Source organism: Tachyglossus aculeatus, chromosome 18, assembly GCF_015852505.1.
Source record: "Tachyglossus aculeatus isolate mTacAcu1 chromosome 18, mTacAcu1.pri, whole genome shotgun sequence".
NCBI classification, from domain to species: Eukaryota; Metazoa; Chordata; class Mammalia; order Monotremata; family Tachyglossidae; genus Tachyglossus; species Tachyglossus aculeatus.
Genome location: NC_052083.1, coordinates 37,580,775 through 37,594,600, shown reverse-complemented (window position 1 = coordinate 37,594,600; position 13,826 = coordinate 37,580,775). Strand labels below are relative to the sequence as shown.

The 13,826-nt window shown below is 47.0% G+C and overlaps 1 protein-coding gene across 1 annotated transcript in view; it reads left to right on the top strand.

The window, feature by feature from the left end:
* Positions 1-13,826, top strand: part of ZSWIM5 (zinc finger SWIM-type containing 5) — a 148,405-nt gene that overhangs the window by 118,788 nt on the left and 15,791 nt on the right. Inside the window, exons 5-6 of the mRNA XM_038760585.1 lie at positions 6,334-6,513; positions 10,454-10,630. Of these exons, the coding sequence (XP_038616513.1) occupies positions 6,334-6,513; positions 10,454-10,630 (357 nt within the window). The remainder of the gene's footprint in view (positions 1-6,333; positions 6,514-10,453; positions 10,631-13,826) is intronic.

The window sequence follows — 13,826 nt, the reverse complement described above, 5'->3', positions numbered from 1 at the left end:
TTTTTTTCTTAGGGAAAATATAGATAATAATAATAATGATGGTATTTGTTAAGCACTTACTATGTGCAAAGCACTGTTCTAAGAGCTGGTAGGTGATGTGGTTTCTGTAAAATGGAGCTAATGCTGCCTCCCCCTCCCTGCCTTACTGAGATGATAGCGAGAACAAAACAGTGAGAAAGTCTGGTAATCAAAGTTTTCAATTAAGAGGTGAGTATTATTATTATTTTTATTATTATTATTCAGCATAGGCCCAGGCATTGTTGATCTGAATGTTTGTACCATCTATTACGCTTGCCAATAGTTTGGCCACGCTTCTGAAAATTAAAGGAGCAAACCAGAGACAGAGACGGAAGAGAATCGGCCCCTTCTGTATTAAGGCAACAGTCACCGCTGTCTGTGGCAGGAGGCCAGATGCTAACAGCTGGCGGGGAATGAGGAACTAATAATCAAAGGAGTGCTCGGAGAATAGGAATGTGGGAGGCATTAATGTTCCTTGGACCTCTCGGGGACCTGAGATCATATTCTAGAACCTCCGGTTCCCTACTCTATGCGAAAGGAAGCGAAGGAAGTCTACATCTAGTACCTGAATTCCTAGCTCTAGGGACCCTTGAGGTTTTAATATTCCGCCAAAAATAAGTAATGAAAGATTTGGCTCTTCCCCTTCCTTTTATCATGCTGGCATTTTTTTATTTTCATCATCATCAATCGTATTTATTGAGCGCTTACTGTGTGCAGAGCACTGTACTAAGCGCTTGGGAAGTACAAGTTGGTATGGTATTGGTTTTATGGTATTTGTTAAGCGCTTACTATGTGCCGGGCACCGTACTAAGCGCTGGGGTAGATAATCAGGTTGGACACAATCTTAATCCCCATTTTACAGATACGGTAGCTGAGGCACAGAGAAGTAAAGTGACCTGCCCCAGGTCACACAGCAGACAAATGGCAGAGCCGGAACTAGTCAGTTGATCGTATTTATTGAGTGCTTACTGTGTGCAGAGCACTGTACTGAGCGCTTGGGAGAGTCCGATATGATAGACGCATCTCCTGCCCACAGTGAACTTACAGCCTAGAGGGAGCTTAGAACCCAGATTCTTCTGACGCCTGGGCTCTATCCACTAGGCCACGCTGCTTCTCTGCAAGTCAGCCCTCACCGTCACTCCAGCTACATCTGGTTCTTCCATAACACATGTTGTTTATGTGTTTGAGATAGAAGGGAATTAGGGGACATTCCTCCAGCAACATGTGTTTATCTGGAGAGAACGTAATGCAGTGTTGGAAGAGCAGTTGAGCACGTGTGCTCAGGCAAAAACTTCTCACCCTGGGCTTCAAGGCTGTCCATCCCCTCGCCCCCTCCTACCTTACCTCCCTTCTGTCCTTCTCCATCGCAGCCCGCACCCTCCGCTCCTCTGCCGCTGATCTCCTCACCGTACCTCGTTCTCGCCCGTCCCGCCATCGACCCCCGGCCCACGTCATCCCCTGGGCCTGGAATGCCCTCCTTCTTCCCATCCGCCAAGCTAGCTCTCTTCCTCCCTTCAAGACCCTACTGAGAGCTCACCTCCTCCCTGAGGCCTTCCCACACTGAGCCCCCTCCTTCCTCTCCCCCTCCTCCCCCTCCCCACAGCACCTGTATAGATGTTTGTACATATTTATTACTCTATTTATTTACTTGTACATATTTATTCTATTTATTTTACATTGTTAATATGTTTTGTTTTGTTGTCTGTCTCCCCCTTCTAGACTGTGAGCCCACTGTTGGGTAGGGACCGTCTCTATATGTTGCCAACTTGGACTTCCCAAGCGCTTGGTACAGTGCTCTGCACACAGTAAACGCTCAATAAATATGAATGAATGAATAAACGTGTGGTAAGAAGTTGGTCAAGACTCGTGAACTCTTAGGTGAGTTTTCTCTAACTCCAGATCTGTCAGGGAGGTAATTTCCAGGTTATAGGAGGAGAGAATATTCCGACTGGCTCTGTGTCCTCCCCTCTGGCTCCTTCCGCTCTCTGTCCATTTAAACTAAATTCCCCCCATCAGCTACCGCTTCGAAACCAAGCCCAGCAACCTCCTTTAGTCTCACTGGCCCATCTACAGCTTTTGATACAGCTAGCTTTGAGAAGCAACGTCACTTAGCGGAAAGAGCCGGGGCTTGGGAGTCAGAGATCGTTGGTTCGAATGCCGGCTCTGCCACTTGTCAGCTGAGTGACTTGGGGCAAGTCACTTAACTTCTCTGCCCCTCAGTTACCTCATCTGTAAAATGGGGACTAACACTGTGAGCTCCACGTGGGACAACCTGATCACCGTGCTTTTACCCCAGCGCTCAGAACGGTGCTTGGCACATAGTAAGTGCTTAATAAATACCACCATTATATTATTGCTAACTGCATTCTCAAGGCCCACTGGCAAGAGCAAGGACTTGGGTGTTACAGGACGTGGGTTCTAATCCTGCCCCGCCACTTGTCAGCTGTGTGACTTTGGGCAAGTCACTTAACTTCTCTGAACCTCAGTTACCTCATCTGGAAAATGGGGATTAAGACTGTGAGCCCCGTGTGGGACAACCTGATTACCTTGTATCTACCCCAGCGCTTAGAACAGTGCTTGGCACATAGTAAGCGCTTAACAAATGCCAACATTATTATTGTCTGCTGTGTGACCTTGGAGAAGTCACTACACTTCTCCGGGCCTCAGTTTCCTCATCCGTAAAATGGAGATTATGACTGTGAGCCCCATGCGGGACAGGGACTGTGTCCAACCTTGATTACCTTGTATCTACCTAGTTCTTAGAACAGTTTTTGGGGCAGAGTATGTGCTTAACAATTACCATTATTGTTATTATTATTAATTATTTTCCTTGTGCACTCTCTGGTTTCAGCTGACTTGCCTCAAACCTCTCTGACCATTTCTATGTGCCTTCGTTGTAGTTCCCCCCTCTCCCACCATTTCTCCTCCCTTGAAATACTGATTTTCCCATGGCTCAGACCTGAGCCCTCTCCTGTTCATCTTCCTTTGGCTCATACCCTGGGAGTCTCTTCTGCTTCCATGCTTTAAACTTCTGCCTTTTCTTTTAATGGAAGCTGTTAGCGCGTACTAAGCGCCGGGGTAGATACAAATTGCTCCAGTTGGACACAGTCCCTGTCCCACGTGGGGCTCACGGCCTTAATCCCCACTTCACAGATGAGGGAACCAAAGCCCAGTGAAGTGACTTGCCCATGGACTTCACATGTAGTCAGTTCATCACAGGTCCTACCAATTCTTCCACAAACGTGACTGTACTTAATGTCCAAAGGTGCTCAATGCTGATGATGTCTTTTACCCCCATGTGCAGGCAGGGGAGGGAAGGCCCAATGGGCGCCCCCCCAAGCCCCCTCTTCAATAATAATAATAATAATAATGGTATTTATTAAGCGCAGCACTGTTCTAAGCGCAGGGGAGGTTACAAGGTGATCAGGTTGTCCCATGGGGGGGCTCACAGTCTTTATCACCATTTTACAGATGAGGTAACTGAGGCCCAGAGAAGTGAAGTGACTTGCCCAAAGTCACACAGCTGACAGTCGGTGTAGCCGGGATTTGAACCCATGACCTCTGACTCCAAAGCCCAGGCTCTTTCCACTGAGCCACGCTGCTCCTTACTGGGTACATTCCAAGATGGGCCTTTTTTCCGGTGACGCGTTTGATTCCAAAACTCCCCGGAGCCGATTTTGATTTCGCCTCTTAGAATCACGGTCTTTCCGCAGCCTCTGCTCCAAAAGGACTCCCCTCTCCAAGGTGATCCGTCCGCTCTCGTCTCCCAGGAGCTCTCTAGCATGCCACGGTATTCAGAGTGGGATATGTGACCCCGATGCGGTTATCGCCGCAGGAATTTCGAAGCCGATAGCCCTGGAGGCTTGATACCGTGAGCCTGCTCACACGGGGCAGCGCCCAGATTTTCATCAGCCATTTTGATGGCTCATGGCTCATCATGGCTCAGCACGCTCAGAAGCAGCATGGCTCAGTGGAAAGAGCGTGGGCTTTGGAGTCAGAGGTCATGGGTTCGAATCCCGGCTCCACCACTTTTCAGCTGTGTGACTTTGGGCAAGTCACTTAACTTCTCTGGGCCTCAGTTCCCTCAACTGTAAAATGGGGATAAAGACTGTGAGCCCCCCGTGGGACAACCTGATCACCTTGTAACCTCCCCAGCGCTTAGAACAGTGCTTTGCACATAGTAAGCGCTTAATAAATGCTATTATTATTATTATTATTATTATTATTATTATTATTTTGATAACTCGGGATCCTCAACCTGCCGCTCATCAGCGGCATGAAAAAGTCATCCCAGACTGACACTTGGAAGCAGTAGTAGTTTGATGGATCAGGTACTGATTATCTTGCTTCCATCATCATCATCATCATCAATTGTATTTATTGAGCGCTTACTATGTGCAGAGCACTGTACTAAGCGCTTGGGAAGTACAAATTGGCAACATATAGAGACAGTCCCTACCCAACAGTGGGCTCACAGTCTAAAAGGGGGAGACAGAGAACAAAACCAAACATTCTAACAAAATAAAATAAATAGAATAGATATGTACAGATAAAATAAATAAATAAATAGAGTAAAAAAATATGTACAAACATATATACATATATACAGGTGCTGTGGGGAAGGGAAGGAGGTAAGATGGGGGGGATGGAGAGGGGGACGAGGGGGAGAGGAAGGAAGGGGCTCAGTCTGGGAAGGCCTCCTGGAGGAGGTGAGCTCTCAGCAGGGCCTTGAAGGGAGGAAGAGAGCTAGCTTGGCGGATGGGCAGAGGGAGGGCATTCCAGGGCATTCCATCCCTTGCTTAGACCAGTACTGGGTACATAGCAAGTGCTTAACAAATACCATAATTAATGAAATACTTTGGCCAAGTTAGAGTTACCTCGTACGTGGACTTTTTGTCCTCCGTCATGTGATTATGAGAAGCAGCACGGCCTTGTGGAAAGACAACAGGCCTGGGAGTTAGAGGACCCCTGGATTCTTATCGTATCTTATCTTATTCTTATAAGAATAAGATTCTTATTCTTATATACGTTGCCAACTTGTACTTCCCAAGCGCCTAGTACAGTGCTCTGCACACAGTAAGCGCTCAATAAATACGACTGATGATTGATGATGATCCTGGCTCTACCCTTATCTGCTGGGCGACCTTGGACAAGTCACTGAACTTCTCTGTGCCTCAGTTACGTCATCTTTAAAATGGGAATTAAGACTGGGTCCAACCTGATTAACTTTCGTCTTCCCCAGTGCTTGGCACAGAGTAAGTGTTAAACAAAGGCCATAATTATTATTTTTAAGACATGGACGCCTCAGATACGTGACACACAGATATTTCTTCTGAAGAACGTAGAAAGTCTTTGACTAATTAGTCTTTGAGAATTAAAGAGAAAGAACAAATCGAGAATAAACATTTAGCAAGTTGTCCTTCCTTGAAAGTTTTAAACAGCCATAGGATTGAAACCACTTAGAAGGAAAATAATTTCAAAGCAAACGCAGTGCGGGAGTTGATATTTCCTGATGAAGTTTTGTGGAGAAGTTCAGTGTGCTGCCAGGAATGGTCAGCTCCTTCACCCATAGAAAAAGAGTCCTGGGGTGTATGTAATTCATGCTAGTAAGGCTCCTTTTGGTGATTTGTTTTATAGCTGTGCATCTTCTTGGAGTTTTTGGGTATATGGGGTTTCAATAGTTTTGGAAATCTTCCCGTTTTTTTCTTCCTTGTGAACTTTGGGCTTGCTATCTGATTGTAAATTCCCAACCTAAACAGTCTAGTCTAAGTGGCTTCCCAGTTCGGGTGTTTTCTTGTTGGAAAGATAAAAAGGTTCAGAGGCTGAGATGGAGAGAGATAAGCAGATGTTTCCTCCTCAGAAGGACTCAGAATAACTGGCCTTTTTGGCCCTGTTGTTACAGAGAAAATGAAATTCTGCTCCCTCCCAACCACGACAAGGCGAAAGATACACAGACGTTTTGGTGGTGGAAATGGTCATCTTTGCCAGAGGGTTGGAAGGATGCTTTGATGCATGGTCCAAAGACTTGTTTGTCCTGGCAAATAGAGATATTCCAAGTACACCCACGGGCACACATGCCCAGAGATATTATCGTTTTCCTTAGCTAGCAGGCTTTTTTTTTTTTTTTTTTTTTGGAAAGCGAGTCACCTCTGATTCCTTTATTCGAGTTCCCCGTCTTTGACTGGAGATCATTTCAGATGCTTTGGAAAGTTCCTTGGGACAGCTGAAAAGCAGAAAGTCTCAGTGAGTCTAAACGGATTGAAAAGAAAGACCAACGAGTGTTTTGTGTTTCCGTTTGCTTTGTCTGTGTCTCAGGGGCCCTGTGGGTGTGCATAGTGCTAAACCCGCACTGCAAGTTAGAGGAAAAAGCCTGCTGGCTGCGACAGCTCCGCAAGTGGAGTGACCTGGACGTCTGCCCGTTGGAGGACGGCAACTACGGCAACGAGCTGCCCAACATCACCAACGCCCTTCCTCAGAACCCAAACCACAACCAAGGTGAGCTGGGGAGCCACAGGGTGACACCGACTGGACTCTCAGTAACCAGTATCCAAAACCCGCCCGGGGAAAGTTGAGACGCTAACGTGCCAGGTTTCCTTCTTTCAGATGGAACTCTTCCTTCCCTAACCAATAATTAACAGAATCTCCATAGAGCAACCAAATAAGCTTCTTTGTTCAAATATTTGTCCTTTCCGATCGTGATTAAAAGTATGCCACCTTAGCCTTGCTCTAAGTATAACAACCCTAAAAGGAAAATGCTTTTTTTTCCCCTCCTGTTTGTGGCTTGCAGTTTATTTGCTGTACCTATTTGCATAACTCTGTTAGTCTGTTGTGTCTCCACTCGTCTGTTGTATGACCTTGGGCAAGTCATTTAACTTCTTTGTGCCTCAGTTATCTCGTCTGTGAAATGGGGATTAAGACTGTGAGCCCCACAAATGGACAGAAATATTACACCCACAAAGAGCTTTCCTGACCTAGAGAAGAGATTCCTTTCAAGAGATTCCTTTCAAAACCTTTCAAATAAGAGAAGCAGCCTGGCTCAGTGGAAATAGCACGGGCTTTGGAGCCAGAGGTCATGGGTTCAAGTCCCAGCTCCACCACTTGTCAGCTGTGTGACTTTGGGCAAGTCACTTAACTTCTCTGTGCCTCAGTTCCCTCATCTATAAAATGGGGATTAGGACTGTGAGCCCCACGTGGGACAACCTGATCACCCTGTATCCTCCCCAGTGCTTAGAACAGTGCTTTGCGCATAGTAAGTGCTTAATAAATGCCATTATTATTATTATTAAAACCAAAACTCCCGACCTATCTTCCTGTTTAAGGCCTCGTCTAGTTTAGGAGACCCCAGCGTTCTCAATTCTGGCCTGCCTTAGTTCTGTTCCAGATTTGTTTGTTTAATCGCCATCTCAACTGTAGGCTGCATTAGTTCTTTTCCATATCTGTGTCTCTCTCTTTCCTGTCAGGAAACTGTTGAGTGTTTGTTAGTTCGGTTCAGTGCATAAAGGAACTGTTCAGCGGTACCATTTTACCAAAAACTAATATAGCATTTCAGCCCTCCCCTCCCGCCCCCAGCTTTTCTAAGTATTAGTTAAAATTTACTGCTGTGGTAATGACAGTGCTGCCGTTGGTCTCAGGTCTCGCGCTACCTCTGTAGCGTAGGCCGTTGATGTTCTTTATTCTTCCAATCTGGAGAGCCACTTTCACCACGGGCAAACCACCAACAGAGCCACCGGAGGATCCCTCCAAACCCTCCGGAAACCCATCTGTGCCGACTACCTTCGCCCGCCTTTCCTTCTTTCGGTCGTATTTATTAAACGCTTACTGTATGCAAAGCACTGTACTAAGCTCTTGGGAGAGTACAGCACAACAACAGACATATTCCCTGCCCACAACGAGCTCACCGTCCTGAGGGGGAGACAGACATAATATGCATAAATAAATGAATAAATAAATAACAGATCACCAGGAAGGTCAGGGACCTTCTGACTGTACTGAAACTTCATTAGCTAAAAGCCCCTCACTGCCCTCTTGAAAGCGCTTTAGTACGGTGCTTTGCACACAGTAAGCGTTCAATAAATACAATTGAATGAGAGTAGGATTCCCTGCACTGGTCTCGCCCAGTCTGCTGAACAGAAACCAGACCCTTTCAATCAGCCCATGTCAGTGGTATCTACTGAGCTCTTACTATATGCGGAACACTGTACTAAGCATTTGGGAGGCTGTAATGCAACAGGGTTAGCAGACGTGTTCTCTACCCACAACAGATGGAGAAGTAGCATGGCCTAGTGGGTAGAGCCAGAAGTCAGTCCTGGCTCCACCACGTCTGATGTGTGACCTTGGGCAAGTCACCTCACTTCCTTAGGCCTCAGTTACCTCATCTGTAAAACACGAGCCCCGTGTGGGCCGCGGAGTGGGTCCAACCTGATTAGCTTGTATCTACCCCAGTGCTTAGAACAGTGCCTGGCACATAGTAAGCGTTTAACAGGTACCATTAAAAATAATCATTATAATAATGAAGAGTCAGAGGTTTGTTCAGGAAGGCAACAGCAGAAGCTTAGCTCTGCAGAGGGACCATTATTCTCTACGACTCATGAGTCAGGAGATCCCAATGCTCTAGATTATAAGCTCTTCGTGGGCAGGGCTCTGTTATTTTATACCCTCCCAAGTTCTTAGTACAAGTGCTCTGTATGCAGTAAGCGCTCAGTAAATACCATTTCGCTACCTGATGGCAGGCAACAAAGATGACAGAACAATAAGATGGGTTTTGTCAAAGTGGTATAGCCGCTCTGTTGCCTGCAAGGCCTAAAATCCATTGACGAGGAGGCCAGGATGGATTTTAGTGATAGCCTGTACAATAGGCTGTCAGGTCTAATTGATTGATTGATCCCTCACCGTTGTCTCTTCTGGGCACAGAGGAGCATGGGTGTTCCTTCACTCCCCTTTCTTCTTGACGCTTTGTGTCATCCTGCTCTTTGTTAAGGAACATCTGGAGCATTAACTACCCCAAGACCTGTCATTCTGCAAGGTTTCTTTTGTCTCTTGAAGAAATCCACAGATCTCTACTAAAACAAACTTCCATGATGAACTTGCTTTTGTGAGAGTGTGCTTTTCCAGTTTGGCCAGCTAATTTTAGCTGCCAGTGGGAATGCTTTTTGTCTTTTTCCTCAGTCAGGCTCCTGCCGTGGATTTGTCAAGTCCTTCAGGAGACGAGCTGTTAAACCAGCTCTGTGTTCTAGTTTCTGGCCCTGAATATTAGACCCTAATGTTTCCGTTTTCAAAAATGTCTTTATTCCACAAAAGAGTTTGAGATTAGGGTTTTGTTTATGACTGTGCGTCTTCATCTCCAACCCATATTTATCTGCCTGTATTTATGTATATACCTGTATATATGTATATTTGTTTGTACATATTTATTACTCTATTTATTTTACTTGTACATATCTATTCTATTTATTTTATTTTGTTAATACGTTTGGTTTTGTTCTCTGTCTCCCCCTTCTAGACTGTGAGCCCACTGTTGGGTAGGGACTGTCTCTATATGTTGCCAACTTTTACTTCCCAAGCGCTTAGTACAGTGCTCTGCACTGCATTGAGTAAGCGCTCAATAAATACGATTGATTGATTGATCTGCCTGCTTATAGATTTCAGCTTATAATGTGAAATTCCTACCCACAGTAATCGGGAATTCTGCCTTTCTACTTGACAATAACCAGCCCCCCTCAGGTTTTAGGGGGAGCAGGAGGGACTTCTGCCCAGCATCCCAAGTCACAAATTAATCTGGAGCCTTTAGGGACTCTCAGTCACCTCAAGATATCTGTGGTAAATTGGTTCTTGGCCAGAGAGACCCGGTTCTCGGGCCAAAGGCTCCTGATGACCTGGGAGGATCCCGGAGGAGATGTGAGCAGAACCGTCCCAAAATCCCTCTCCCGGAGGGGAGAACCCCTGCAGAAGAACAGTTGTGCCCAGGCCCCCACCCTTCACGAGCCTTTTGGAAGAGTGTGGGGCTTCCCGGAACCTAGGCCGACTGGGGGCCAGAAAGGGAATTTAGGGTCATCCTATTTCCTACTGAAAATCCCAGGAAATGGGGGGAGGCAGATGTACCCCAAACTACCCTGGGATTTGAGCCAGCTGACCCAGGCTCCAGGGCTCTTCCTGGCTCATTTCCTGAAGAGAAGGGCAACCTCTTGAAGTCACAGTCAATCCCCTTCCGAGGTAAAACTCCGTTATGAGTTGGCTGGATCATTCTAGTAGGTCCTTTCTGTGCTGATGTGACAGAGCTCTGGGGGTTGGGGGCTGGGGGAGACAGTTCTGGAGAACTGAGGCAATTATAAAAGTCACCAAATTTACAAGATGGGAGAACTGTTTCTTACCTAGAGAGGAGGCGAGGGGAAGGGGGAAGTTGGCTGCAGTTTGTGAATTCGGTTCTGTTTCTCTACAGACTCTTTAGCAAGACCAAGACGAACAGTGTTTACTCGAGCCATAGAGGGGTGTGACCTGCACTGGCAGGACAGTCATTTACAGCGGATAATCAGCAGTGACTTATACATGTCTCCTTCCTACCAGAGGGAAGGAGAGAGCCTCCTGTTTAATGCCCAAGGCCAGCCACTGTGGCTCGGTAAGTAGATCCCTTTCTTCCCCAAACCTTCCTTCGAGAGTTCTACCCCTCGTATACATTCGTTTTAAAGGAGGAGCAGATTGCCGTCGCATGTAGCTCTGGGACATCATTCTGTGCTTTTGGAGATGGGAAGGAGAGGTTGGGTGTGCTCACATGCCCCCGCCTGCCAATTCATGAGGATGAGGAGTAACTAATGCTCCCTAAAGAATGCGGTATGAGGTTAGTATCGGAAGGTTTTATTAATAATAATAATAAGAATAAGAGTTGTGGTAAGTGTTAAGTATACTTTGTGTCAAGCACTGTTCTAAGCACTGGGCTAGAAACAAGATAATTATGTCAGGTACAATCCCTGTCCCTCAGTGGGCTCACAGTCTAAGTAGGAGGAAGAACAGATATTGACCCAGGAAAACGTCATGGAAAGCATTACAGTCTACTCTTATGGCAGACTTGCCAGACAGACTAAAGAAGGCAAGAAGCTTAAATTCCACCTAGCTCTCTGGCCAGAGAACTTAATGTGCATACGTATTCGATTCTTTATCAATTTTTGTTGCTTTGCAGCGTTAGGATCGGGATCAGGCCTAACCGTTATTTGTCCTAGCGCCTTGCTCCGTGTTTTATTTCTGTATTTACTTGCCAGCTTCTCCCAGCTGCTGCTCCTTTTCCCTAACACCGTCACAAAACTCCCATTTCAAGTCCAAAAATCTGAGTCTGACCACCTGGCCTCCCGAGCGTGCAGAACGCTACATAGTGTAAGCTTCTTTTTTCTTCATAATCATCATTATCATCATAACAGCAATGAAACCTTGAGTTTGTATAGCCCCTTTATTTCCCAAAGAGCTCTCCCATCAAGCTCTTTGAATAGGCATGGTGGTTTTTAGCCCTTAGAGTTCCGGAACTTCTAAATCTAGAAGCCACAGACTGAAGCTTCAAGGACCTAGCCGCGTCCAATCGAAACCCTCTTCCCAAGGGGTAAAAATTGCCAGAAGGGTCCAGATTGGGTCTGTTATAGCAGGGTCTATTATAATAGCCTACTGTGCCCAGTCAAACTTATCTCAGGAGTCCACAAACTACAAATGGGCCCAGGGGCTTTGAGTTGAGGTCAAACTGAGCTTGGACTATCCCCTGGCATCTTTGCCTGGTCAGGTTAAAAGTTAAGCTATTTTTAGGATCTCAGCAGCTGTAAAAGGTGGGATTTGGAGGAGTGGGGGGGCCAAGACCCTCCCCGTTTGAACGTATGGAGCTGTTTTTCACCCTGACATTCTCAAGAAGAGTTTCAGGCCAGTCCCGAGGTGCCAGCCATCTCTAAAGGTCAAGCCCAGCGTATTAATGAACCCCTACCTGTGTTGAGAGCAGCCTTTGGCTTGCGATTCTGGGCTCAAACACTTCCTCTAAGGTGCACGTGTACGTATCAGAGATTTCATCGAAGCTGTTGGGTGAGTTCCAGTGGCCGCAGTATACATTTGTGTCTTTGCCTAATTCATCTAGCTGCCCACCCAGTTCACTTCCCGGGGTCCAGTCTGAGGTGAGGGTAACATCTCCGTGGCCAGAAGGTTCCTGACCGGAAACTGGAAACAAAGGGCCAGTAGTCGTTCAGTCCTTTTATACCACAGGCAGATTAATAATAATAATGATGGCATTTATTAAGCTCTTACTTTGTGCAAAGCACTGTTCTAAGTGCTTGGGGCGGGGGTACAAGGTAATCAGGTTGTCCCATGGGGGGCTCACAGGGTTCATCCCCATTTTACAGGTGAGGGAACTGAGGCCCAGAGAAGTGAAGTGACTTGCCCAAAGTCACCCAGAGCCCACTGTTGGGTAGGGATCGTCTCTATATGTTCCCAACTTGTACTTCCCAAGTGCTTAGTACAGTGCTCTGCACACAGTAAGCGCTCAATAAATACGATTGATGGACTGATTGACAATTGGCGGAGCCGGGATTTGAACCCGTGACCTCCGACTCCAAAGCCCGGGCTCTTTCCATTGAGCCACGCTGCTTCTCCAATTGACCTAGGTCCATTTCCCCTCCCCCCCCACTTGGATTTGGAATGGGACGAAACAAGCCAGGGGCTCCCCTGGAAGGGCAGGAAGGGAGACGTGGGGACCTTGGGAATTCAGGTCTGTGTCAAATTCAGGACTGTTCTTGAAATGAGCCACGGCCCAGACCGGATCTCCGACCTCCCGAGCAACTGCCCACGTGACTCTGTGGAGCGGGGAGGGAGAGGCAGAATGAACCCATCTCTCCGGGGTCACCGGACCGGTCACTACACCTGGGGTCCGGGCAAGTGTGAACAAAGCCTTTCCCCTCGCCCCCAACCCCCAGGCCAGACTTGAGCCAGAACCGAGAGAACCAACGATTATAGATCGGCTCTTTGGCTCCTTTATTCATTCATTCAATCATATTCATTGAGCGCTTACTGTGTGCAGAGCACTGTACGAAGGGCTTGGGAAGTACAAGTCGGCAACAGATAGAGACGGTCCCTACCCAACAACGGGCTCAGAGTCTAGAAGGGGGAGACAGACAACAAAACAAAACATGTAGACAGGTCAAATCGTCAGAACAAATAGAATTAAAGCTCTATGCACATCATTAACAAAATAAATAGAATAGTAAATAATGTACAAGTAAAATAGAGTAATAAATCTGTACAAACATAGTGTTGTGGGGAATCCTAATCCCCGCTTTACAGATGGAGTAACTGAGGCACAGTGAAGTGACCCACCCAAGGTCACCCAGCAGACAAGTGGCAGCGGCGGTATTAGAACCCACGACCTCCGACTCCCAAGCCCAGCTTCTTGCCACTAGGCCATTTAGGTCCAGTCAAGTTGGATACAGTCCCTGTCCCACGGGGGCACAGTCTTAATTCCCATTTTACAGATTAGGCAAGGTGAGTCCCAGAGGAGTAAAGTGACTTGGCCAAGGTCAAAAAACCCCGGGGGGGGGGGGGGGGGGGTGTTGAATTAGAACTCAGGTCCGCAATCCCGGCCGCTTGCCCACTGCTGGCAGGGAAAGCGTCGGCCTACTCTGTTGTACCTCCCCAGTGCTCAGTACAGGGCTCTGCACATAGTAAGCGCTCAGTAAATAGCATTAATGGTGGTTCCCAGTCCCTCTGACCCAACAGCTTCCGACCATCCTCCACCGAGCTGAAGCACCCCTCTCCCCCGCCCCTGACATAAACCAAGTCAGGTGAATTATTTATTG